General features: G+C 38.5%; 1 protein-coding gene across 1 annotated transcript; it reads right to left on the bottom strand.

Annotated features, from left to right (window-relative positions):
- Positions 1–21,917: 21,917 nt before the first annotated feature.
- LOC140229682 (uncharacterized) lies at positions 21,918–22,463 on the bottom strand. The gene has a single exon (XM_072309925.1). It carries the CDS (start codon positions 22,461–22,463, stop codon positions 21,918–21,920), a length of 546 nt encoding a protein of 181 aa, XP_072166026.1.

Genomic DNA, 22,463 nt, shown 5'->3' with positions numbered 1-22,463 from the left:
TAATATTCCGTTTTCGCCAGCGATACAAAATACCTCAGCACCATTTACGCAACGTGTGTAATGTATTAGAGTGATCCTTGCTGTTTGTTCTCAAAGGGCTAATTATGTATGTTAGGTCCTATTACCAGTTTCACAATTACTATTCGGTATATCGTTTACGGGTTTATTTATTGTGCCTCTTTTTTTTTTTCAAAAGCGTATAGACATTGTTAAGTTTATATCATGTATGCAATCATATACAAAATAAACAATTGGAAACAATGTCTCTATTATACCCTCTAAGATTTTTTTTTAAATGAAAATTTTCTAAGTTTGTTTGTTCTGATTTTATTAAAATATAAAAAAGGAGTATAGTTCAGAGATGCCCTGATAAAGGCCCACAACGGAAGAAGAAATTACAGAAATATTCCTGTTATTTCTGCAGCTGGATATTAGAAGGATATGATGTGTTGCTGGCGTAGCCGGGGGGGGGGGGGCGATGGGGGCGGTCGCCCCCCCCCCCCCCCTAAGATTTGGACCGGGGATTTGGTAGGCAGAAAAAAAATGCGTGTATACTGTATGCATGCACATGAAGCGGGTCTCCTTTGCAACCTTTCATCAAATAAGATTTTTTTTTAAATATTTCACTGAAAGTGTGCACCAGATCGTTGAATTTCAATTCAAAATATGCAAAATCTCTCGTGCTTGGGAGGGGGTATCCCCCTCCCAAACCCTCCCCCTCTGTGCCTCTTTCCCTAGCTTAGTACACTTTTTAGATTTACAATGATATGAATAATTCTGAGTGCACAAGACTTATCACTTATATTCCGAAAACTCAAGGTTCCCTCATGATTGTATAAGGGGAATTTCTCCTTTTAATCGACCCTTTCCTCCCTCAGCCCCCCCCCCATCAGTTTGTGTGTGTGTGTGTGTGTGTGTGTGTGTGTGTGTGTGATTTCCCAAATGTTGATTCCATCAAATATGCGTATACGAGATATCTCAATTTCAACCTTAAAAAGGCAAAAGCTCCATCGGAAGGGAAGGGTGAAGATAACACTCGCCCACGCCTTCTCCCTGCTCGCCCGCCCCTCCCCCCCCCCCCTTCCGCCATGCATGGAAGTAGTCTGTGGCTATACCCAGATCGCTTTATTTCAATTCTAAAAACGCAAAAGCTCCGCGAGCGGGAGGGGGAATCCCCCTTCCCCTAAGCTCTACCTCACTAGACTTTATACATACACACAGATGGTGCACAGTCGGAATAAGAGCTAAATTCCGTGATTTTAACACTTCGATGAAAAAGTATTGCACCAAAAATTTGCACCAGATCGCTGAATTCTGAGGTCTGAAAACGCAAAATCACCTTCGTGTGGGAGGGGATATGCCCCTATCTACACCTTCGTGTGCATGCTTTTTCTGTTTGATTGCTGAACTGCAGACAGCGTTCATGATATTCAGTGTAAGAATTAATACAAGAAGATTATTTAAATGATATACCATTTTATAGGCAAATTATTCAATAATATAATCTACACTAAAATATACTGCAACCTTAAACAAGTGGGACTGTTTCAACTCGTTAAAACACGCAAAAACATGCATCAAATTGCACCATTTGCACCATTTGCAACGCCAAAATGCAAAAAGTTCTTACCGTGGGAGGGGGGACACCCCCCTCCCACACCCTCCCCTCCCCCTTCGCTCACTCCGCTCGCTCGGGTTCAGTCGCGTTCGTGATATTCAGTGAAAAGAATTAACACAAGAAGTGTATTTAAAATTGTGCCATTTTATAGGCAAATTGTTCAATAATAATCTACATCAAAATATACTGCTATCTTAAACTAGTGGGACTGTTTCTCGTCGATAAAACGCGCAAAAACATGCATCAAATTGCACCATTTACAACACCAAAATGCAAAAAGTTCTTACCGTGGGAGGGGGGACACCCCCCTCCCACACCCTCCCCTCCCCCTTCGCTCCCTCCGCTCGCTCGGGTTCAGTCGCGTTCGTGATATTCAGTGAAAAGAATTAACACAAGAAGTGTATTTTAAATTGTGCCATTTTATAGGCAAATTGTTCAATAATAATCTACATCAAAATATACTGCTACCTTAAACTAGTGGGACTGTTTCTCGTCGATAAAACGCGCAAAAACATGCATCAAATTGCACCATTTACAACATCAAAATGCAAAAAGTTCTTACCGTGGGAGGGGGGACACCCCCCTCCCACACCCTCCCCTCCCCCCTCGCTCGCTCCGCTCGCTCGGGTTCAGTCGCGTTCGTGATATTCAGTGAACAGAATTAACACAAGAAGTGTATTTAAAATTGTGCCATTTTATAGGCAAATTGTTCAATAATAATCTACATCAAAATATACTGCTACCTTAAACTAGTGGGACTGTTTCTCGTCGATAAAACGCGCAAAAACATGCATCAAATTGCACCATTTACAACACCAAAATGCAAAAAGTTCTTACCGTGGGAGGGGGGACACCCCCTCCCACACCCTCCCCTCCCCCTTCGCTCGCTCCGCTAGCTCGGGTTCAGTCGCGTTCATGATATTCAGTGAAAAGAATTAACACAAGAAGTGTATTTAAATTGTACCATTTTATAGGCAAATTGTTCAATAATAATCTACATCAAAATATACTGCTACCTTAAACTAGTGGGACTGTTTCTCGTCGATAAAACGCGCAAAAACATGCATCAAATTGCACCATTTACAACATCAAAATGCAAAAAGTTCTTACCGTGGGAGGGGGGACACCCCCTCCCACACCCTCCCCTCCCCCCTCGCTCGCTCCGCTCGCTCGGGTTCAGTCGCGTTCATGATATTCAGTGAAAAGAATTAACACAAGAAGTGTATTTAAATTGTACCATTTTATAGGTAAATTGTTCAATAATAATCTACATCAAAATATACTGCTACCTTAAACTATAAGTGGGACTGTTTCTCGTCGATAAAACGCGCAAAAACATGCATCAAATTGCACCATTTACAACATCAAAATGCAAAAAGTTCTTACCGTGGGAGGGGGGACACCCCCTCCCACAACCTCCCCCCCCCCCTCGCTCGCTCCGCTCGCTCGGGTTCAGTCGCGTTCATGATATTCAGTGAAAAGAATTAACACAAGAAGTGTATTTAAATTGTACCATTTTATAGGCAAATTGTTCAATAATAATCTACATCAAAATATACTGCTACCTTAAACTAGTGGGACTGTTTCTCGTCGATAAAACGCGCAAAAACATGCATCAAATTGCACCATTTACAACACCAAAATGCAAAAAGTTCTTACCGTGGGAGGGGGGACACCCCCCTCCCACACCCTCCCCTCCCCCCTCGCTCGCTCCGCTCGCTCGGGTTCAGTTGCGTTCGTGATATTCAGTGAAAAGAATTAACACAAGAAGTGTATTTAAATTGTACCATTTTATAGGCAAATTGTTCAATAATAATCTACATCAAAATATACTGCTACCTTAAGCTAGTGGGACTGTTTCTCGTCGATAAAACGCGCAAAAACATGCATCAAATTGCACCATTTACAACACCAAAATGCAAAAAGTTCTTACCGTGGGAGGGGGGACACCCCCCTCCCACACCCTCCCCTCCCCCCTCGCTCGCTCGGGTTCAGTCGCGTTCGTGATATTCAGTGAACAGAATTAACACAAGAAGTGTATTTAAAATTGTGCCATTTTATAGGCAAATTGTTCAATAATAATCTACATCAAAATATACTGCTACCTTAAACTAGTGGGACTGTTTCTCGTCGATAAAACGCGCAAAACCATGCATCAAATTGCACCATTTACAACATCAAAATGCAAAAAGTTCTTACCGTGTCCCACACCCTCCCCTCCCCCCTCGCTCGCTCCGCTCGCTCGGGTTCAGTCGCGTTCATGATATTCAGTGAAAAGAATTAACACAAGAAGTGTATTTAAATTGTACCATTTTATAGGCAAATTGTTCAATAATAATCTACATCAAAATATACTGCTACCTTAAACTAGTGGGACTGTTTCTCGTCGATAAAACGCGCAAAAACATGCATCAAATTGCACCATTTACAACATCAAAATGCAAAAAGTTCTTACCGTGGGAGGGGGGACACCCCCTCCCACACCCTCCCCTCCCCCCTCGCTCGCTCCGCTCGCTCGGGTTCAGTCGCGTTCATGATATTCAGTGAAAAGAATTAACACAAGAAGTGTACTTAAATTGTACCATTTTATAGGCAAATTGTTCAATAATAATCTACATCAAAATATACTGCTACCTTAAACTAGTGGGACTGTTTCTCGTCGATAAAACGCGCAAAAACATGCATCAAATTGCACCATTTACAACACCAAAATGCAAAAAGTTCTTACCGTGGGAGGGGGGACACCCCCTCCCACACCCTCCCCTCCCCCTTCGCTCGCTCCGCCAGCTCGGGTTCAGTCGCGTTCGTGATATTCAGTGAAAAGAATTAACACAAGAAGTGTATTTAAAATTGTGCCATTTTATAGGCAAATTGTTCAATAATAATCTACATCAAAATATACTGCTACCTTAAACTAGTGGGACTGTTTCTCGTCGATAAAACGCGCAAAAACATGCATCAAATTGCACCATTTACAACACCAAAATGCAAAAAGTTCTTACCGTGGGAGGGGGGACACCCCCTCCCACACCCTCCCCTCCCCCTTCGCTCGCTCCGCTAGCTCGGGTTCAGTCGCGTTCATGATATTCAGTGAAAAGAATTAACACAAGAAGTGTATTTAAATTGTACCATTTTATAGGTAAATTGTTCAATAATAATCTACATCAAAATATACTGCTACCTTAAACTAGTGGGACTGTTTCTCGTCGATAAAACGCGCAAAAACATGCATCAAATTGCACCATTTACAACACCAAAATGCAAAAAGTTCTTACCGTGGGAGGGGGGACACCCCCTCCCACACCCTCCCCTCCCCCTTCGCTCGCTCCGCTAGCTCGGGTTCAGTCGCGTTCATGATATTCAGTGAAAAGAATTAACACAAGAAGTGTATTTAAATTGTACCATTTTATAGGCAAATTGTTCAATAATAATCTACATCAAAATATACTGCTACCTTAAACTAGTGGGACTGTTTCTCGTCGATAAAACGCGCAAAAACATGCATCAAATTGCACCATTTACAACATCAAAATGCAAAAAGTTCTTACCGTGGGAGGGGGGACACCCCCTCCCACACCCTCCCCTCCCCCCTCGCTCGCTCCGCTCGCTCGGGTTCAGTCGCGTTCATGATATTCAGTGAAAAGAATTAACACAAGAAGTGTATTTAAATTGTACCATTTTATAGGCAAATTGTTCAATAATAATCTACATCAAAATATACTGCTACCTTAAACTAGTGGGACTGTTTCTCGTCGATAAAACGCGCAAAAACATGCATCAAATTGCACCATTTACAACATCAAAATGCAAAAAGTTCTTACCGTGGGAGGGGGGACACCCCCTCCCACACCCTCCCCTCCCCCCTCGCTCGCTCCGCTCGCTCGGGTTCAGTTGTGTTCGTGATATTCAGTGAAAAGAATTAACACAAGAAGTGTATTTGAATTGTACCATTTTATAGGCAAATTGTTCAATAATAATCTACATCAAAATATACTGCTACCTTAAGCTAGTGGGACTGTTTCTCGTCGAAAAAACGCGCAAAAACATGCATCAAATTGCACCATTTACAACATCAAAATGCAAAAAGTTCTTACCGTGGGAGGGGTCCCCCCTCCCACACCCTAACCCCCCCCCCCCCCCTCGCTCGCTCCACTCGCTCGGGCTCGGTCGCTTCGCTCCCTCGCAGACTAACCCCCCCCCCCCCCCCTAAGATCAAATCCTGGCTACGCCGTTGACTCCAGGAGCAACGGATTGCTTCTTTTTTCCTTCGTCTAGCAGTAACGCCTTCCCTTGATGAAGATAAAGAGCTTCAATACCCCCACGAGTGGAAGTGACAAAGATAAGCCTGTATGTCTGTAAGCATTCTAGCAGAGGAAAGGATACGGTGAATGAATCATGGAAAGTTTACCTCTTGTTGATTGCAACACTTTTACCCATCTATTTTTACCCCTCCACCCATCTACACATTTTTGCTTGACATTACCAATCACAAGATCCTCCGTCATCAGTATGCTTGACTGTTTTTGGTGACTATACTTGCTTGACATTTTCAATGTTTGATTTCTATATTTTTTTGAGAATTTCTCTTGATAGTGTGTAGCCACAAATGTAACATATTCGATTGTGTTTATAAATGACACGCTACATTCAAGTTTGCAGAAAATTAACTTTATTGAGTTCCAATCAAAACCATTTGATACATCATTTACATTGACAATACAATCACCACTTTAGCACCTTTACCCCATGAAAGACAATGGACAAAAGACAGTAATGAGCACTTGGCAGCATCAATATGAAATGGTTATGACTACACTTAATAAATGAATCTCAATCAGAACATTTTCTGTCCTTTTTTTTTTTCTTTTTGTCTTCTTGTCCTTCTTTTCTTTCTTTTTTCTTTTTTTTTTTGCTTGTTAGCTTATGAAACCCGGAAGTGGGCCCCCACACTTTTGAAAACGCTGCGCCGGCCCTGTAGAAATTGATATTTCAGAAAAATTGGAATGCGACATGATTCTTAATAAATCCAGGCAGTTTCAACATGGTCAAAATGACTAGTATATGTCTCGAGATTGCACTGACTGGGTTTATTCGCTAAATTAAAATTCCCAGTGCAAACGTGCGCTGTCTCCTTCACCTTTTTATTTTATTTCTTTCTTTCTCTCTCTCTCTTTAGCAGGCCAATTATGGCCATCGCTGATGTCGAGCGTTGATAACGTGTCTTGAGAAGAAAAAAAGATGTTTATACAAGCGTGTGTGGATGTAGCCCTTTGAAAGTTAAGGTTGATTTCCATCGAAATGAATTCATATCATGAACAAATCAAAGAGAACCTCAAAACTGAACATGTTTCAAGTTGTACCACCATAGCTCGTGTTGACTTAATCATATGTAGGCCTAAACATTTAACCAGAACTAAGTGTTAGCTGGAATAATTACATTAATAGTATATATATATATATATATATATATATATATATCCTATCTATACTATAATATAATGTAATATAATGTAATATAATGTAATATAATATAATATGATATAATATAATACAATATGAGATGATATAATATATAGACACATACAAATTTGTCTGTTTTAAACCGTTATATGTTTATAATTTATATATTCATATATAATATGTTTGATATTAAATACAAACAGAAGACCTCATAACGCCTGCGGAATGTTATTACTTGTATCATCAATTTCTCATACAACAGACATATGCCATGACTTCTTAAGACTTGCAGCTATTTTCTGACTTAAATGATAACATGTAAGGATTTTATAGTTAATCTATAAAACACACATTATGATTGTCAAATTAATGGCCGTTCATTTGAAAACAAAACAATGAAGAGTTTGTTCGCAAAAACCGATAAGTCCATTTTTGAAGTACAAAATAATACCTTTTAAATGATATATTGGTCACTACATATAAAGGTACATTTTTTAGTTATGGTCAAAGAAGCAAAATTTTTCTTATTATTCTCTTTATTTTTCTTGACCTTTAATCGCAAATATCTCCATTTGGCAAATATGGACTTATCGGTTTTTGCAAACAAACTCTTCAAGTGTACGTTAAAATACCCTTGAGTATCCTTGCACATGATATTCAACTCCAATTAGTGTTCAACAGTGTTTATCATTTCGTAGTTCACCCTTGTAAATAGACCCCAACAAGTGCATTACGGTGGTTTCTTTCATTCGGCGAAGTTAGGTATTCTGAGATGCCACCCTTTCCATTTCAAAGGCTGCATTTGCTTTAACTTGTTGGCTGTTTTGATTGGAGGTACCATCGCCGTTAACGGTGTTCTTCATATATCCATCTCTGCCTGTCGGCCATGTCTCTTGCCCTAGTGGGAAAAATAGAAGCAAACGTAACACTCAGAAATGTTCGTTGCCTCGCTGTGAAATGTATTAACCGCACCAACCGAAATTCTGATACACGTAAGATTTAATCTAAAAGGAGAAACACTTCAGGAATTATTCATATCTGGTTTAGAATTCGGATCAATGATAACGCTCTCACAAAAACAAATAGGCAGCGGTCTTGTCCCGAATCACACCTTCATAATAGATTTAATTGAATCCTGGCGAGTAATGCGGAAAGTAAAGTGCACATGCTGCCTACAAAGGCTAGCAATCAAGGGATATATAAGCATGGAAAAGTAAGACATTTGAAACCTCCAATGACATCAAACATCAATACATAATTTGAATGGAATGCATCAAACTACAGCAAGGTTATTCCATTTAAAATAAAATATAAACATTCACCATGTGAAGGTGAATTCTTATCCCTGCTAAAGACTAATTTATGAGATAAAGAGCCACCAAAACATACTGATGGCGTGTTTTTCTCTACACTGGTCACCCTGTGCAAAAATGTAAGAAAGCCAAGGTAATAGGCAGCTTGTGAGCAGACCCCAAAACAAACAAACAAACAAAACAAAACACAGGATATAAATGCCTATGAATGTGAAATGTCTGGTAGAACACACAAAATAATGTGACTGCTTAACCTACAAGGTTGGAACGTACGGGGCACTATGTCAGTGTCCACACTGATAATTATGAAACGTTCAGAAAAGTCATTTGTTTAAAAAAAAAAATAGAAAACTAATTTTAATATGTGACAGTGTGGCTCCAATCATCAAAAAGTCGCACACTATGATTATCTGTAGTCGACCAAAATCGTTTTTTTTTTTCTTGTATCTTTATAACAATTCCTGTCCGCGAACCTTCATTCAGCTAAAGATAAGGAAGACAGCAATACGTTTACAGTGATAAATTTGTGACCCTCGCGCTATCTTTAATTGACTGGAATCATTGTGAAGTAAGCAACTTACACTTTCTGAATAAAATATTGCCCAAACCGGTTATTTGATGTTTCTATTTCCTGGGGGAATTTTGCTGCAGCATGATATCAACGCAAATACTAAACAGGCTACCACAGGTAAATGAGATTGTGTTTTTGGTGTTCAAGAGATGTTTTTGTTTTTCATATCTTAATTTGAGCATACGTATGAGATTGTACAATGTTCTCGAAGAAGGTAATTGAGAAAAACATATATTTCTTTTTTCCCGAGATCGACATCATGGCTCCTACTTAGGTTAGCACCGTAGCTATAATCATTCCCAAATTTGGTAAAAATCTGGTTATGCGTTTTCGAGAAGAAGATGAAAATTGGCATCTATTTGGTCCCCTTACCCTCGACCCATTTCCCTATCCACCACGAACAAACTTGATACTATAGGCAACAATAACACTCACAACACTAACTTAGCTTATCACTTGCGGTTTGAAAAAAAAAATGTAAAGATTCCTTAATTTTGGGGTTTTGTATGACCCATCCTGGCATAATTTTCCAGGAAGTCACAAGGTTTTGAATGGTACAAATACTTATTCTATCACCATAGCAATAACATCTACAAAGTTTGGTGAAAGCGTAATCATGTGTTCAAGAAGATGAAACTGTGACATTTAATAGGTCCAAAGTGGACCCTCCTCACAGGGTCGGGGAGGGTGTACCTTTGAATCCGCCATGGTCAAACTTGAAACTACAGTCATCCATGTACTTACTCATTACTCGAAGTATTAACTATCTATCACCTCTGGTTCTATAGAGAGAAGAAAATTTTAAAGATTTCTAAATCCCCCCCCCCCCTGCCCATTTGAATAATACAATTAAGAATAATAAAATTATTAAATAACCCAACAAGGAAGAAAAAAAAAAAAAGAAATAGACGAATTGAAGTTTGAAGCGGCACTCAAACAAATTATTTGTACTCTCGAAAATTGGCAAGGCCTGTCAGTCAATAATATTTCTTTGGAGAATTTACAAGACATCTTAAATGCGTTTCCGGGCGTTTCAAATTACTGCCTTCTGCGTACATAATATTATGTTATAAGAGTGGAATTTCCAAAATAAACAATGTGTGGGTGCAATGCACAGTCAACCGAGATGTCCATAAGTTTTTAAGACAGCGAATGTATCACATGTCCTGAAGTGGCAAGGTGTATGCTTTTAGTACAATTTATCACACTTATCGAAGAGAAAAATCTTCAACAAAGAGAGACATTACTGAAAATTGGATGAACAAGGTACAACCTTAAGTAACTGTTGTTAAAACCTTATTGATACATTGTTAAATGACTTGACGATATTCGGTCTTACTTTTTAAGCACGTGAATTCTTGTATCTTACAGTAAAACTCCTCGAACATTCCTCCATCACATAGAAGAAGTGATAATATTGATATACGATACTTTCATTATTTATGAATACCAAGTATAAAACACACTTGCCACTGAATAAGCAGCTTGGTCTCTTGTATCGCAGAAACGCCAAGAATGTTACAACGAACACCGTTGTAAATGCGACAGCACTGACGAATCCAATGAATGCAGCCAGTGCATCTGAGAAGGAAATGGAATAGAAGTAGAATATCTATCAACCTGGACATGAGCTTCTTGTGGCTCATATCATTATGTATATAAATACATATTATACAGGGCTCAACAACGTCGGGCAACCAAATTCACCTTTTTCAGGCCCGATTGGGCAACCAAGAACAATAATAGATTGTTAATTTTGTTAGTTTTTTAGGTCACAACCAGACCCCCCCCCCAAAAAGAAAAAAATATAGTGTTGAGTCCTGATAAGTATGTATAAATATTTATATGATATTATGTAACTCTGGATCCAGCTTTAGACATTGTGTTTGTAAGTTATTTCAGCAGTAAATCATGCGGTTGAATGGGATATGATATAATTCAAAACGTTAAGAAGGTACAAGAAATGTCTCCCTATAGCCATAGGTCAAAGGTGGTTCCATAGTTATAGATACTGTAGGCCCTATATACATATGATACTTTAATCCAACTTTACCTCATTTGTCCATTTCAAGTTCCGCCTGACCTATAATTATGGAGCAATGCTAACGAATCTTATATTCAAAGTTTTTAAATGCTTCAAAAATATGCGATATACAATTTATATCCCATGCCTCTTTTCTTGCCCATACCTATTACTTTTTCCTTGAAGATGTTGCTATAGAACAATGTGCATATTAAATACTACGATGTGAAATTTTTACCTTTTTGGATTCTGTTATCAAAGAAGTGTGTACATTTAATGATAAAATTCACAATAGCTGACTATTAGCGAGTGATTTCTCCATGGCTCTTATATCGTCGTTGACACCACGAAGTGGCACTTTGGCCAAAATCGCGTAGAAAATCAATTTTCTGTTTTCTTCATTTTTGTTATGTATTAGTTATTCTCTATCATTTCACAGAATCTCAGGTCAGAATTATGCTTATTTATGCAAAAACTGGTATTTCTACAAGTGGCACAAAGCACAAAAACGCAGATCAGTAATTTCACAAAGGTGGCACTATCGAATGTGCCGCTTCGTGGAATTAATTGCTCTGTGTGTTGGTTAGTTCACGAAGCGGCACATTACATAGACGCCCTGTGTTAAGACGTGCTACGCGCATCGTACGCGGACCACTTCCAGCCAAGCTACGATAATAATACGTCAATATCCAATGAAATACCAAGTACCATGTCATAAGAAGGTAAGAACTCTGGGTAGATTTTAGTCATCTATGATAAGGGTGTTTATTTTGTCATACTTGAAAAATTTGACTTGACATTGCAACGCTATAACGTAAGATTAGAGACGTTCAAGACAAGTGTCTGATGTTCCTACTGTACAACGCAACTTTCAAGTTAACCTGGGCCCACGTACTGCTATCCCTGTATGCTATGAGTTATCAACAACCCCCCCCCCCCCCCCAGAAAACATGTATTAAATTCACGCTTTGCCAGCATTACCATTTTTTTCCCCTGGACAAACGTGTGCCCATTTAGACTTTCCCCTCTTTATTTGCTTGTCAGTTGCGTAGAAGTAAATGTGTATGATGTTGGTGTAGAAACGTCTAGTTTGTAGGCCGAGATGAAGTATTAATACCTGTAGGCCTAGTTGATTACGGGCTGTAGTCCTACGCTGTTATTAAGAAGGGCTCAGAGGGGTCCGTTTTATGGAGTCATTACATATTTGAATCTCTCATAGATGTGTCTTATGAATGAAAAGTCTCTCCTTAATAGGCTTTCATGAAACGAATCACAATCTTGTAATTTACATAGACATGAAACTAATATGCCAGGGAGCAAAACATAATATGATTATCTAGGCCTACACCCTCATTTGACTTAGTATCAAGATGTAGATAGACCCTATAGCACGATTAAAGAAAACTCTAGACACCCATTTAAAATGAAGCCAAAAAAAAAAAAAAAATCACAGGGCTGTTTCCCGGAGAAAGATGGATTCCTAGTGTTCAGAGAATTATGCATTCAGGTTTTCAGGGAAACATCTTCACAGTCTTGTGCTACTTCATCTTTGAATACATTTTGTGCAATTCTGGCAATGCATTTACCAATTTGAAACGTAACAGAGCAATTCAGAGCAATTTTGAAATTGTGTTTATTTATTTTATTTTTTTTTTTTGGATAGAAAAGGCCCTGGATGTGGTAAGATTTCCAGGGTCACCAAGTCACATTATTCATGTAATAATTTACATGTCTGTGTTTCTGCAATTTAATTAATCCAGATACCAACAGTGCAGGGCACTTCATCTCCAGAATCACACCTCTACAGAAAGCAGTTCGGATTTAGAGGACAATGTTTCACCGCCAGTACTATGTAACAAAAGTGTACTTCAGCAACAAGTGGAGAAATTATACATGCCAATCGTTGCAATGTTTTTCTTTTTTTTTTCTCAAGACTCTCAAGCATAAACACCCCTCCCTAACATCTTTACCACCCATGTTTGACAGTGATGTCAGGCCTTACTTGAACTCATGTGTCCATGTAATTATGTCAAATGGTCTTTAGGTTTATAGTTATCCTCTTGTCGTAAGATTGATGATGAGTGACATGTTTAGCAAACGAAAGCACATACCTGGAGCAATGTAGTTTTCTTATTTAATTAAAAATATTCGAAGAACTATGAATCAAACAAAATTTGGTACTATGTTTCACCACTGTAAATGTGACCGTGCATCACAAAGCGAACTAAAAGTCGCACCCCTTGATTTTACGCGAGGACTCAAAAAAAGTAAAATGGGTCAACCGAGTCAGTCTTGAGTTTTTCATATTTTCTGAAAGAGCAATCCTTGTACATTATTCTTCAGTTTTTTTATCATAACATGAATGGGAGAGTGTGTTTTCAGCAGTTTTTCTACAACCATTTTTTTTTGGGGGGGGGGGGGTAACAGAATGATCAGGTATGTCTTAGGGTCCTCTTTTCATTTCCTGAAATCCTTTACTCACTATTCACTTTCAAGTTTAATAACTTTTGAAAGGATAATTGTACTGCTTTGAAAATCGGCATTAATTGAGGGCAGAATGTGTTAATAGAACATGCGCAATTTCAATTCAATCTGATAATTCCTTCATTGTTGTCCCGGTAGTTTACATCCTGCGTTTGTCCCTTTCATTGCATAGCTAGCACGACTTGGTAAAGATTAATTGCTTGAATAAACTCTGTTCTTCAAAGCCTCTTTTCTCAGTTCAATCTTTTTTCAGAGTGTGTGCTTTCTTTCTAATATTTAGATAGGTTAGGGAAGACCATTTGATTTGAGTTATACATCATTTTAAAGCTCAGAGTCTGTTCTAAAAGAATCTGCCCTCAACTGAAAATCAATGTCTGGCGACTTTTTGTCGGTTTTGTGATGCAGGGTCACAATGTAATATAGAATGCGCAGCACATTACAGTTAACTCCATATTTTAAATCAGTTAGATTAATGATAGTATCCATAATATTTATTATATATGATATACATTGTATATTATCTCTTGTGTATTTCAGTAAGTTAAAAAAATCATTCCTTGAATCATTTCATCTTTTTGCCTTTATTTCCACATTGAAAAATAATTCATTTGTTTAAAAAAAAGAAATGAAAATTCGTAAAGTTCGAATTAACTTATGCCATTCGATATACCGTTCCGTACCATTCTTATTGATTTAGTGCTTATCGATTCATATTTTGACAAACATTCTGAAACAGGTATAATGAATAATTACATATCCAAGTGCACGAAGAGGGTCCAACTGATATACTGAAAAAACAATAGAATATTTGTTAGGTAATAAGGGGCATGGTCAGTTTCTTGGAATTGTTCTGGTTTTGAGGTTGTTGTTTATATTTGACATTCAAAAAAAAAAAGGTTGATTTATTCATTTGATTATTTCACCTCCTGAGCCGTTATACACTGCTCAAAGTCAGAGATCTAATTAAACGTAGAATTAGTGATCGTTAGTGCGTTTTAAAGTGCTGATATGCAGGGTAATGGACGTTGGTGTTAATAAAGGGGACGCAGGTATGTGTTCCACAGAATTATTAATTTTCTTCCGCTTATCTGAATCTTAATCTGGCAGAGAAAAAAAAGGAAACTACACTGTATTGTTATTTTAACCCGTTCCGCAGCTAGCCTTTCCTACAACGTGTGTATAGAAATATAATCATCTATTCTGTCAAATACCTTGAGAATATGATTATGTTATAACAATAAGCGGACAATGTAGTTTACAAATGAACTGTCAATTTTTTAATACTAAATTTCGATTATACATGTTTGAAATGTAAGCGCTTATTCAAGTCTGAAGTGGTGTAAAAGATCATTTTCATCGCTTTATCAACTGACCATTTTTCTTTGTCAGTGAAGAACGAAATAAAATACCAAGTATGAAGTGTTTCAGCACTTAACAAAAAAATTGTGGGGATCGATTTTATCATTTCTTTCGTACATTCTTTATTCAACCTTTATCATGTGGATTTTGGTTTGTTTTGCTAGTTTTTTTTTTTTTCTTGAATAGACGAATGAAAGTAGTGAGTATTCTATCAGAATAATAAGTATGATAAAAAGAGACTGAATACGGGCAGTTGATGGGGTATGAGGAGGGCATGAGATTGCTTCCAGGAGAGAGAGAGAGAGGGAGAGAGAGAGAGAGAGAGAAATGTGAGAGAGAGAGGGAGAGAGAGAGAGAGAGAGAAATGTGAGAGAGAGAAAGTAGACTTAACTGTGAAATAAAGTCTGCGTGTGAAGTTATGAGACGTTAATCATAACTGTGAGCATCGTGAAACATAGAATTAAGCAAGAAAAAAGATCAGTATACATTACAGTAAATGTACAGAAGTGAATAATGCTGATTAGGAATCAACCCCTTGCCATTATATAAACACAGAAAGCCCTGAACATAACAGCAACACTGCTTGTTTTTTATTACATGGAATTGTTCTTGTGATATACAGCCAAGAAGACATTTGGGGTTTATAATGAAATGGCGAAACTGTCTACATTTTTACTGTAAAGGCTGCACGAATGATTGCAAGTACATGTAATTTCGGAAATTGCAACACGCGCGAATACCTCATTGTTGTGAACAAGGCGCACGTACGGTACGTCGTGCGCGCGTGCAATGTGCCACTTCGTGGAATTAATGAAACCTCGATTTGGGCGTGTGATTTCGTTCACGAAGCGGCACATATGTTTGCAACTTTATGGTGTTAATATATTTTCTCCTCGATTTGAAAAAATCATAGTAGCCGGTGAGAAAAATACCCTTCTTGCTTTTCTGGTCAATAAACCATACATATATCCCCTAAAACCGATCGTAAGAGCAATTTCAAGATCGCATCTCAGAAAACCTCGTATTGTACTCGAGAATACACAGGACACAATGGGGCGCGACCCAATGTGCCACTTCGTGGAAACAATCGAACCGCGGTTTACGCGTATGATTTATTCCACGAACCGGCACAATTGTTTCCTGCCTCGCCGTCGCAATATTTCACCTTCATTATTTAAAATTGGTATGTGACTGTAAAGATGAAGTTCTCCTCTTTCCGTTCATGTACAATTTATCATGTTTAGTTACAGAAATCCACTCGATTTGACGATTTCAAAAATTGTAAAACTTCAATTGCGTTTTTCTCGAAACGCGTTTTTCGTGAACCCCGCGCCAAAGTGCCACTTCGTGGTGTCAACGACGATATCTCGACCTTCATTTTATTTACTTGCAATCTATAATTGTTCTTACCTTACAGCGGAATTCTCCTGTGCATACGTAATTCTAAATCTCAGGATTAATTTCAGTTTGATTATGAAAGTAATGCTTAATAATCATACCCAAGATTTATAACTGCACTGACGTGAAAAGTGTTACTCAATTATCCATTATGTTATGAGACATCGTAATCTGTTTGCACCTGTGTGTTTTGATTTGTCTTTGTCATGGCCTGTTCTGACATTGTACACTGTATATAGTTGCCTTTTAACTCATAAATTAGTGAGGTGAGCCATCTAGTGTCATATCCTTTATAGCTGCTGCCTACCTTTATTTGAAGCAAAGAAATCGAAACTAAATCCTAAAGCAGAGACAATAATTTAACTCTATAGTATTTACAGCTCCGTCGTCATTTTATTCTCTTATTACATCTAGAACACAACCCCTAATACCCCCAGAAATTTCAGTTTTCATAAGAAACAGCATGTGTAGTTATTTCTTTAACGCAACCCTATCTTTGAATAAAATTCCTTACCCTCTCCCTCCCACTGAACTTAAAACGAACCACAGAGTAATAAAAAAAAAATACCATCTGGTAATGTGTGGAGATGATAGATTGTGCAAAGTGCAAGCACCGTGAAGCTTTGGAAACGTATTTTTAAGTAGTTACATCCTGTCAAACTTTAAACATATTCTGAGATGTAAGCAGTGATGAAAGTAAGTACCATCAACTTCAACTTCAACTTTATTTTCATTTCTATTGAAAAACAGGGAAAATTATATAAAATGCATTAACAGAACATATTTGTAACAATTTCAAAGAAAACGTACATGTAATCACGAGTAACAACATAAATTCATTTTCTAAGGTATAAAATACAAACGCACAATACAAGGATTAGAATGGAAATGGAGGGTCCCACTAAAAAGCAAAGCTTGTAGGGTATGGGACCCTCGAAAAAATACATACACAAAATCAAAGAAACCAATGTCAATGAAATTAACTTAGGAAGGGAAAAAGAGAAATAAAAAAGAAGAAAAAAAAAAGGAAAATGAGACTGTGGTACAACACGCGCCATCGTGGACAAAAGCAAACTGGACTTCATGATTCAAGTGCAATGATAAAACGCTCCCTGGAATGGTATTACGAAGGATTGGGTATATATACCGATATGAATGCAGAAGAACGGATGTATATATATATATATATATATATATATATATATATATATATATATATAAAGAAGAGACACACTATTGTATGGTACAATAAAAGTAATATCTGAGGAAAACTTATGTTTGACAGTTTACTTTTCTTAATGCTTGTAAAAAGATGACTTGATTGAGACAATAAAAACGAACCTAATTCGGTTGTATATCATAAGATTTCAATAGGAAATTTCTATTGAAATCTTATGATATACAATCGAATAGGTTCGTTTAATCATTGAATGATTTTAATTTGTTCTTGAAAGAATTCAAAGTTTGCGCTGATACTATGTCGTTGGGAAGTAAGTTCCAATACTTTGGCCCATTGTAGATGAAAGTGTGCTGAGCCAGCAACGTCCTAAAAAATGCCAAATGGAATTCATTGGATCGTCTTGTTGGATATTTGTGAAAGGATTGATTTTTTTTTTTTGGAAAACATTGTTTCATCACCATCTGAGGAGCATGTAGTGTGCTATACATTTTCCTCTTCATATAACAATGAATGGATGTTTGATATACAAAAAAAAACATTGAAAGGAAACAATTATTGAAACAAGAGATAAAAGTAAGGGTCTACTTTCATGTTTATTTTCATACATTACAATTAATGTGTCATATATGAAACCTTAACAGCCAAGATTCAAATTATGAACAAAATATTATTATGAAAAAAAAAAGCAACAACATAGTAAATAACGATCAAACTTCAAAAAGACCTCCCACCCTCTCTCTTCAAACTTACATGACTGATGACTCCGGCTGCAGACTACAGTGGGTTTCTCTCTCTTTGTATTATAAACAGTTGAGAGAATCTCTGTTGGGCTTGCGTTCTCTGTGATGAAGCCTGTTGTAGCAACCTCGGTAAGAACTGGTGAGGGGGAATTATACGGCAACGATTTGTGTTAATAAACACGTAAAACACGTGAAACATGCGTTCCTCCAAAGCCCTATACCTAAGTCCCGTAAGTTGCGTACTTTTACATCATCTACACAATGGAGACAGAAGTTTACAAACTACAATACTCCAGAATCAATAACATTCAATAAACGAGACAATCACAGTAACTCGAAGATATTTCATTGGTTATGTGGAATTGAATTCACCAGTTTTAAAGCACTGTAGATTTTCAATCATTGATAGTAGCTTTGTTTCATTTTAAAGTATAGCTATTGGCAAGGTACCTTCTGCCAAACCTTACATGCAAACAAATTGATTGGTCCATAAGGTTCCTGACACGTTGTTCCGCTCTCCTTGAAATGCATACAGGCATAGGGAGCTTTATTTTCAAGACACCCCGTTTAAACGTAATCAACAGCGTAACATTCTGTAAGTAACATGACTACAATTAAAGAGTATGTGATATTATAATGTACATTATCATATCAATATGATACTGACGACACTATAGTGGTGACATAACTGTATCTTCTGCCAGCGGCGTCAATCCGTTTCCGTCAGGGGGGGGGGGGGGCAATACTTGGAGTTGGAATATCTGTGCGAGGGAGGGAAGAGACAAAGCAAGGGGAGGGTGTTGGAGAGGGGTATTCCCCTCCCACACCAGGAAGATTTTGCATTTTCAGTCCTGAATTTTAGTGACATTTTTGGATTGGTTTGTTCATAACAAAAATGTAAGACAAATAGATATTCACAGAAACTTTACGACTAAATCGCGGCATCTTATGTCGTTGTTGTTCGTGTAGACCTATAGTGGACCCACACGACACAACGACACATTTTTAGAACTGAAAAAGAATGATCTGATCCACACTTGTGTGGAATATTCGGAAAATTGTCAATCCCCACAGTGTGCCGAGTCTAAATCTATTGATGGGAGCCGAGCGGAGTGAGATTTTGCCTTTTCAAAATTGAAATTCAACAGTATGTTGCACAATGGATGAAATATTTGGAAAGTTTTCTTTCAAAAAAGCAAAAAAAAAAAAAAAAGAAGAAAGAAAACTTCACTTCGGGAATTATGGAGGGGGGGGGGGGACAAAATTACATGTCCCCCCCCCACCCCTTGTCCTCCGGGATTGATGTCCCTGGCAGCATACGACAGAGCATGTGCAATTTTAGACTTGTAACAAAAAAAAAATATCTCCCAAGTATATCATCTCTTCTGTCCTTCTGTCCCCCTATTTACTTTCTCCAATTATATTTGTTGTTGTTTAGATTCTTATGACAGGTCAACAATCAAGCACAATTGGACTAGATTAAGTTTTAGGAATATTTTTGTGTGGAAAAACACTGCCAACACTCTAGAGCTTGCATTGTAACGCACCCAGCTGAAAAGTGAATATTATGATCAGTCCATAAAAGCTCCACTTCATCAACCACGTTTGAAGATTTAATGAAGTGCAAAACACATTTTCAGCGCTTAAAAACAAGATTGAGTTATACTGATTCCTTATTGTTGTAGCATTTTTATTGAATATAGACCTACCCCTCGCTTGGACAGAGACGTTTGTTTCGCTGCCATATGTGGACGCCGTTGAATAATCGAAGATCTGACACAAGTATTGGCCAGCATGCTCGCGTTTGACATCATTTATGACCAGGGAAAAGTCGTCTGTGATGTTGAACAAGCCGGCCTCGTATCCCTCACCACTCTTCTCACCTGGATCACTATTTTGACTGAGTATTACCAGATACTCATTAGGGGGGTCACCGACTTTCTTCCACAGTACGACAGATACCATCCCCTTCACCTCGCAGGGAATTACACCTTGTTCTCCTTCCACCACTTCTACGGACGTAACATCGACGTCGTGTCCATAAGGTTCTCTTATTTCACCTGAAAAAAGGAGTATGTCCATCATTTTCTCGTTATCATCATAATTAAGTTTGATAGAAATAATGCGTTTAAAAGAAGTCTAAAAATATCCGTATAGGCAAGATAGGGCCTGCATGATAACAGCTATACAAGAAAGGTCAGAAGCCACTGTTAATGAACCGCTTTCCATATCAATATACTAAATGTATGAAAGGTGCCTGTAGTTCGAAATCTGTTCGGGGTATACAATCACCCCCCCCCCCACCTCTACAGACAGCCTGTACAGGGGCTCAGAACATTTCGTACATTTATAGTGAAGCGCACAATATCCCATCCCCTAATACATTTACTATATACATGTTTGACACTTTCTCTCCAACTGAAAAGCAAAATTCTTATCCAACTTGATATTCAATCACCTCCTTCATAAAGAACAAAAACAAAAACAAAAACAAAAAATCAAACAAAAAAAACAGATATTCAGAAATCTGTATTATCTGAGGGTCAAGGCCATTAAATCGGCGCCTATGTGAATTATTCGCGTTGCCTATGTATTCCCCCTCAATCTAAATTTTGTGCCTGTAAATATTGTCGTTTTCTTTATGAAATATTAACGGAGGATCTATTGAATACTTGTCAATAATTTTTACTGCGCTGTCGACCTGATGTATGGGAAACGAGAAGTGTGATATACGAAAGAAACCCTGAAATACCCCTTGTTGCTTGAAAGAAGTTTTCCGAATTAGCATCTGCTGTGTACAACGGAAGATGTTGTATTGGTTCATCTGCCTAAAAGCCCCCTCACTCCTGAGCGAATGTAGGGGGACGAAGGTGGACGAATGGGAAAAACGCACGAAATGCGTGCGAATTCAACGATTTTAAATAAAATTGCCTTCACATCATCCTATTATAAACTAAAGTCAAATATGATTAACGAACTGTAAGGGAAGGATAAATATGACATAATAAGGATAACGATTTTTCGGTTCACTTCTTTGAGTAAACTGCGGCCGAAGGCGAGCGAAGGGTTGATATGACTCGATAAGACGAACGAACAATGAGCAATGGTTTGATATGGCGTGCGATTGGAAACGAAGACGAAAGAATAGATCAGGCGTTCTCGTACGTGTGTGTCCGCTCCTCGGGGAGTATAAAAGCGACCAGGTCCGTCCAGATTTCAGTGCGGTCAGAGAAATCATCCACGCAACATGAAAGGAAGAGGCAAAGGTAGAGGGAACGCACGAAAGACTGCATCAACCGGGTAGAAATCCACAACTTCGGAATGCTCACAACCACAGTTTGAAGTGCCGCCTCTTCCTGACAGTCCCGCAGAGGCGCAATCACAGTCTGCCAGTCCACAGTCATGGTCTCCTACGCCCGCACGGTCTCCAACGCCACCTCTACGCCAACATCAAGAGGATGCTGCCAGTAATGCCAGCGGTGACGATGAGGATGGAGATGCTATTCCACATTATTAATTATTCTTAAAGCACGTTTTTGAAGAAGAAGAAAAAGGGTATCAAACAAAAACTGAGATGAATTGCCCCAATTGCTATCATTTTATCAGAAAAATAAATATTGAAACAGTAACAATGGAGGTGAGGTGATAACAGATCTGACGTACTCCTAAATTGACTCGACCTACCCTCTTTCCCCTATTGTATCATACCTACCACCAACATCGCAACAGACAAATTTGTAGGCACTGTCCACTATAGCCAACAGGATTATACTAAAAAAAGCCCTTGTAGTTGTAATATAGCGAGCCAGACAGAGGAGGCTTTCTGATGGCCACATGCTTGCCATCAATAGCTGCCACACAGTGGGGAAAATTCCACCGCTTGTAGAATCCACCAGCAAGTTGTCTCCATCCATCAGGGGTTGAAGGGGCTGTCATGATTTCATCTGCATACTCGTCACATATGGTCTGACACACTTCCCTGACCCCTACAGATAGGGTGTTTTCAGGCACCCTCCACCCATACTGCATGTCGGAGTACTTGGTGCCAGACACAATATGACGGAGAGTAGCTGCCAACTTGAGACCTTCTTCCAGCGGCTCCCTGTACCAGGTGTACTGCCTCCTGATTCTTCCTCTGACCCTCTCCAGGATTTCATCGTAGAGTTCAGGGGGCATGCAGAAAAATTTCTTGAAAGTCGAATGGTCTTCTCTTCGGAGCTCAACCAACAGCTGGTCGTAGATTCCAAAAGCCCTTCTTCTGGCAGGGTTCAGCCACGTCCTTCTCCAGATACGACGCGTCTGAAGACTCGTCTCCAT

Source organism: Diadema setosum, chromosome 6 (assembly GCF_964275005.1).
Source record: "Diadema setosum chromosome 6, eeDiaSeto1, whole genome shotgun sequence".
Lineage (NCBI taxonomy): Eukaryota > Metazoa > Echinodermata > Echinoidea > Diadematoida > Diadematidae > Diadema > Diadema setosum.
Note: the sequence above shows the minus strand (reverse complement) of the source record. Positions and strands in the feature narration are given on the sequence as shown.

Excerpts from the sequence above, each read along its gene's own strand:
- LOC140229682 (XM_072309925.1), bottom strand. The coding sequence starts at position 22,463 with ATGGAGACGAGTCTTCAGACGCGTCGTATCTGGAGAAGGACGTGGCTG.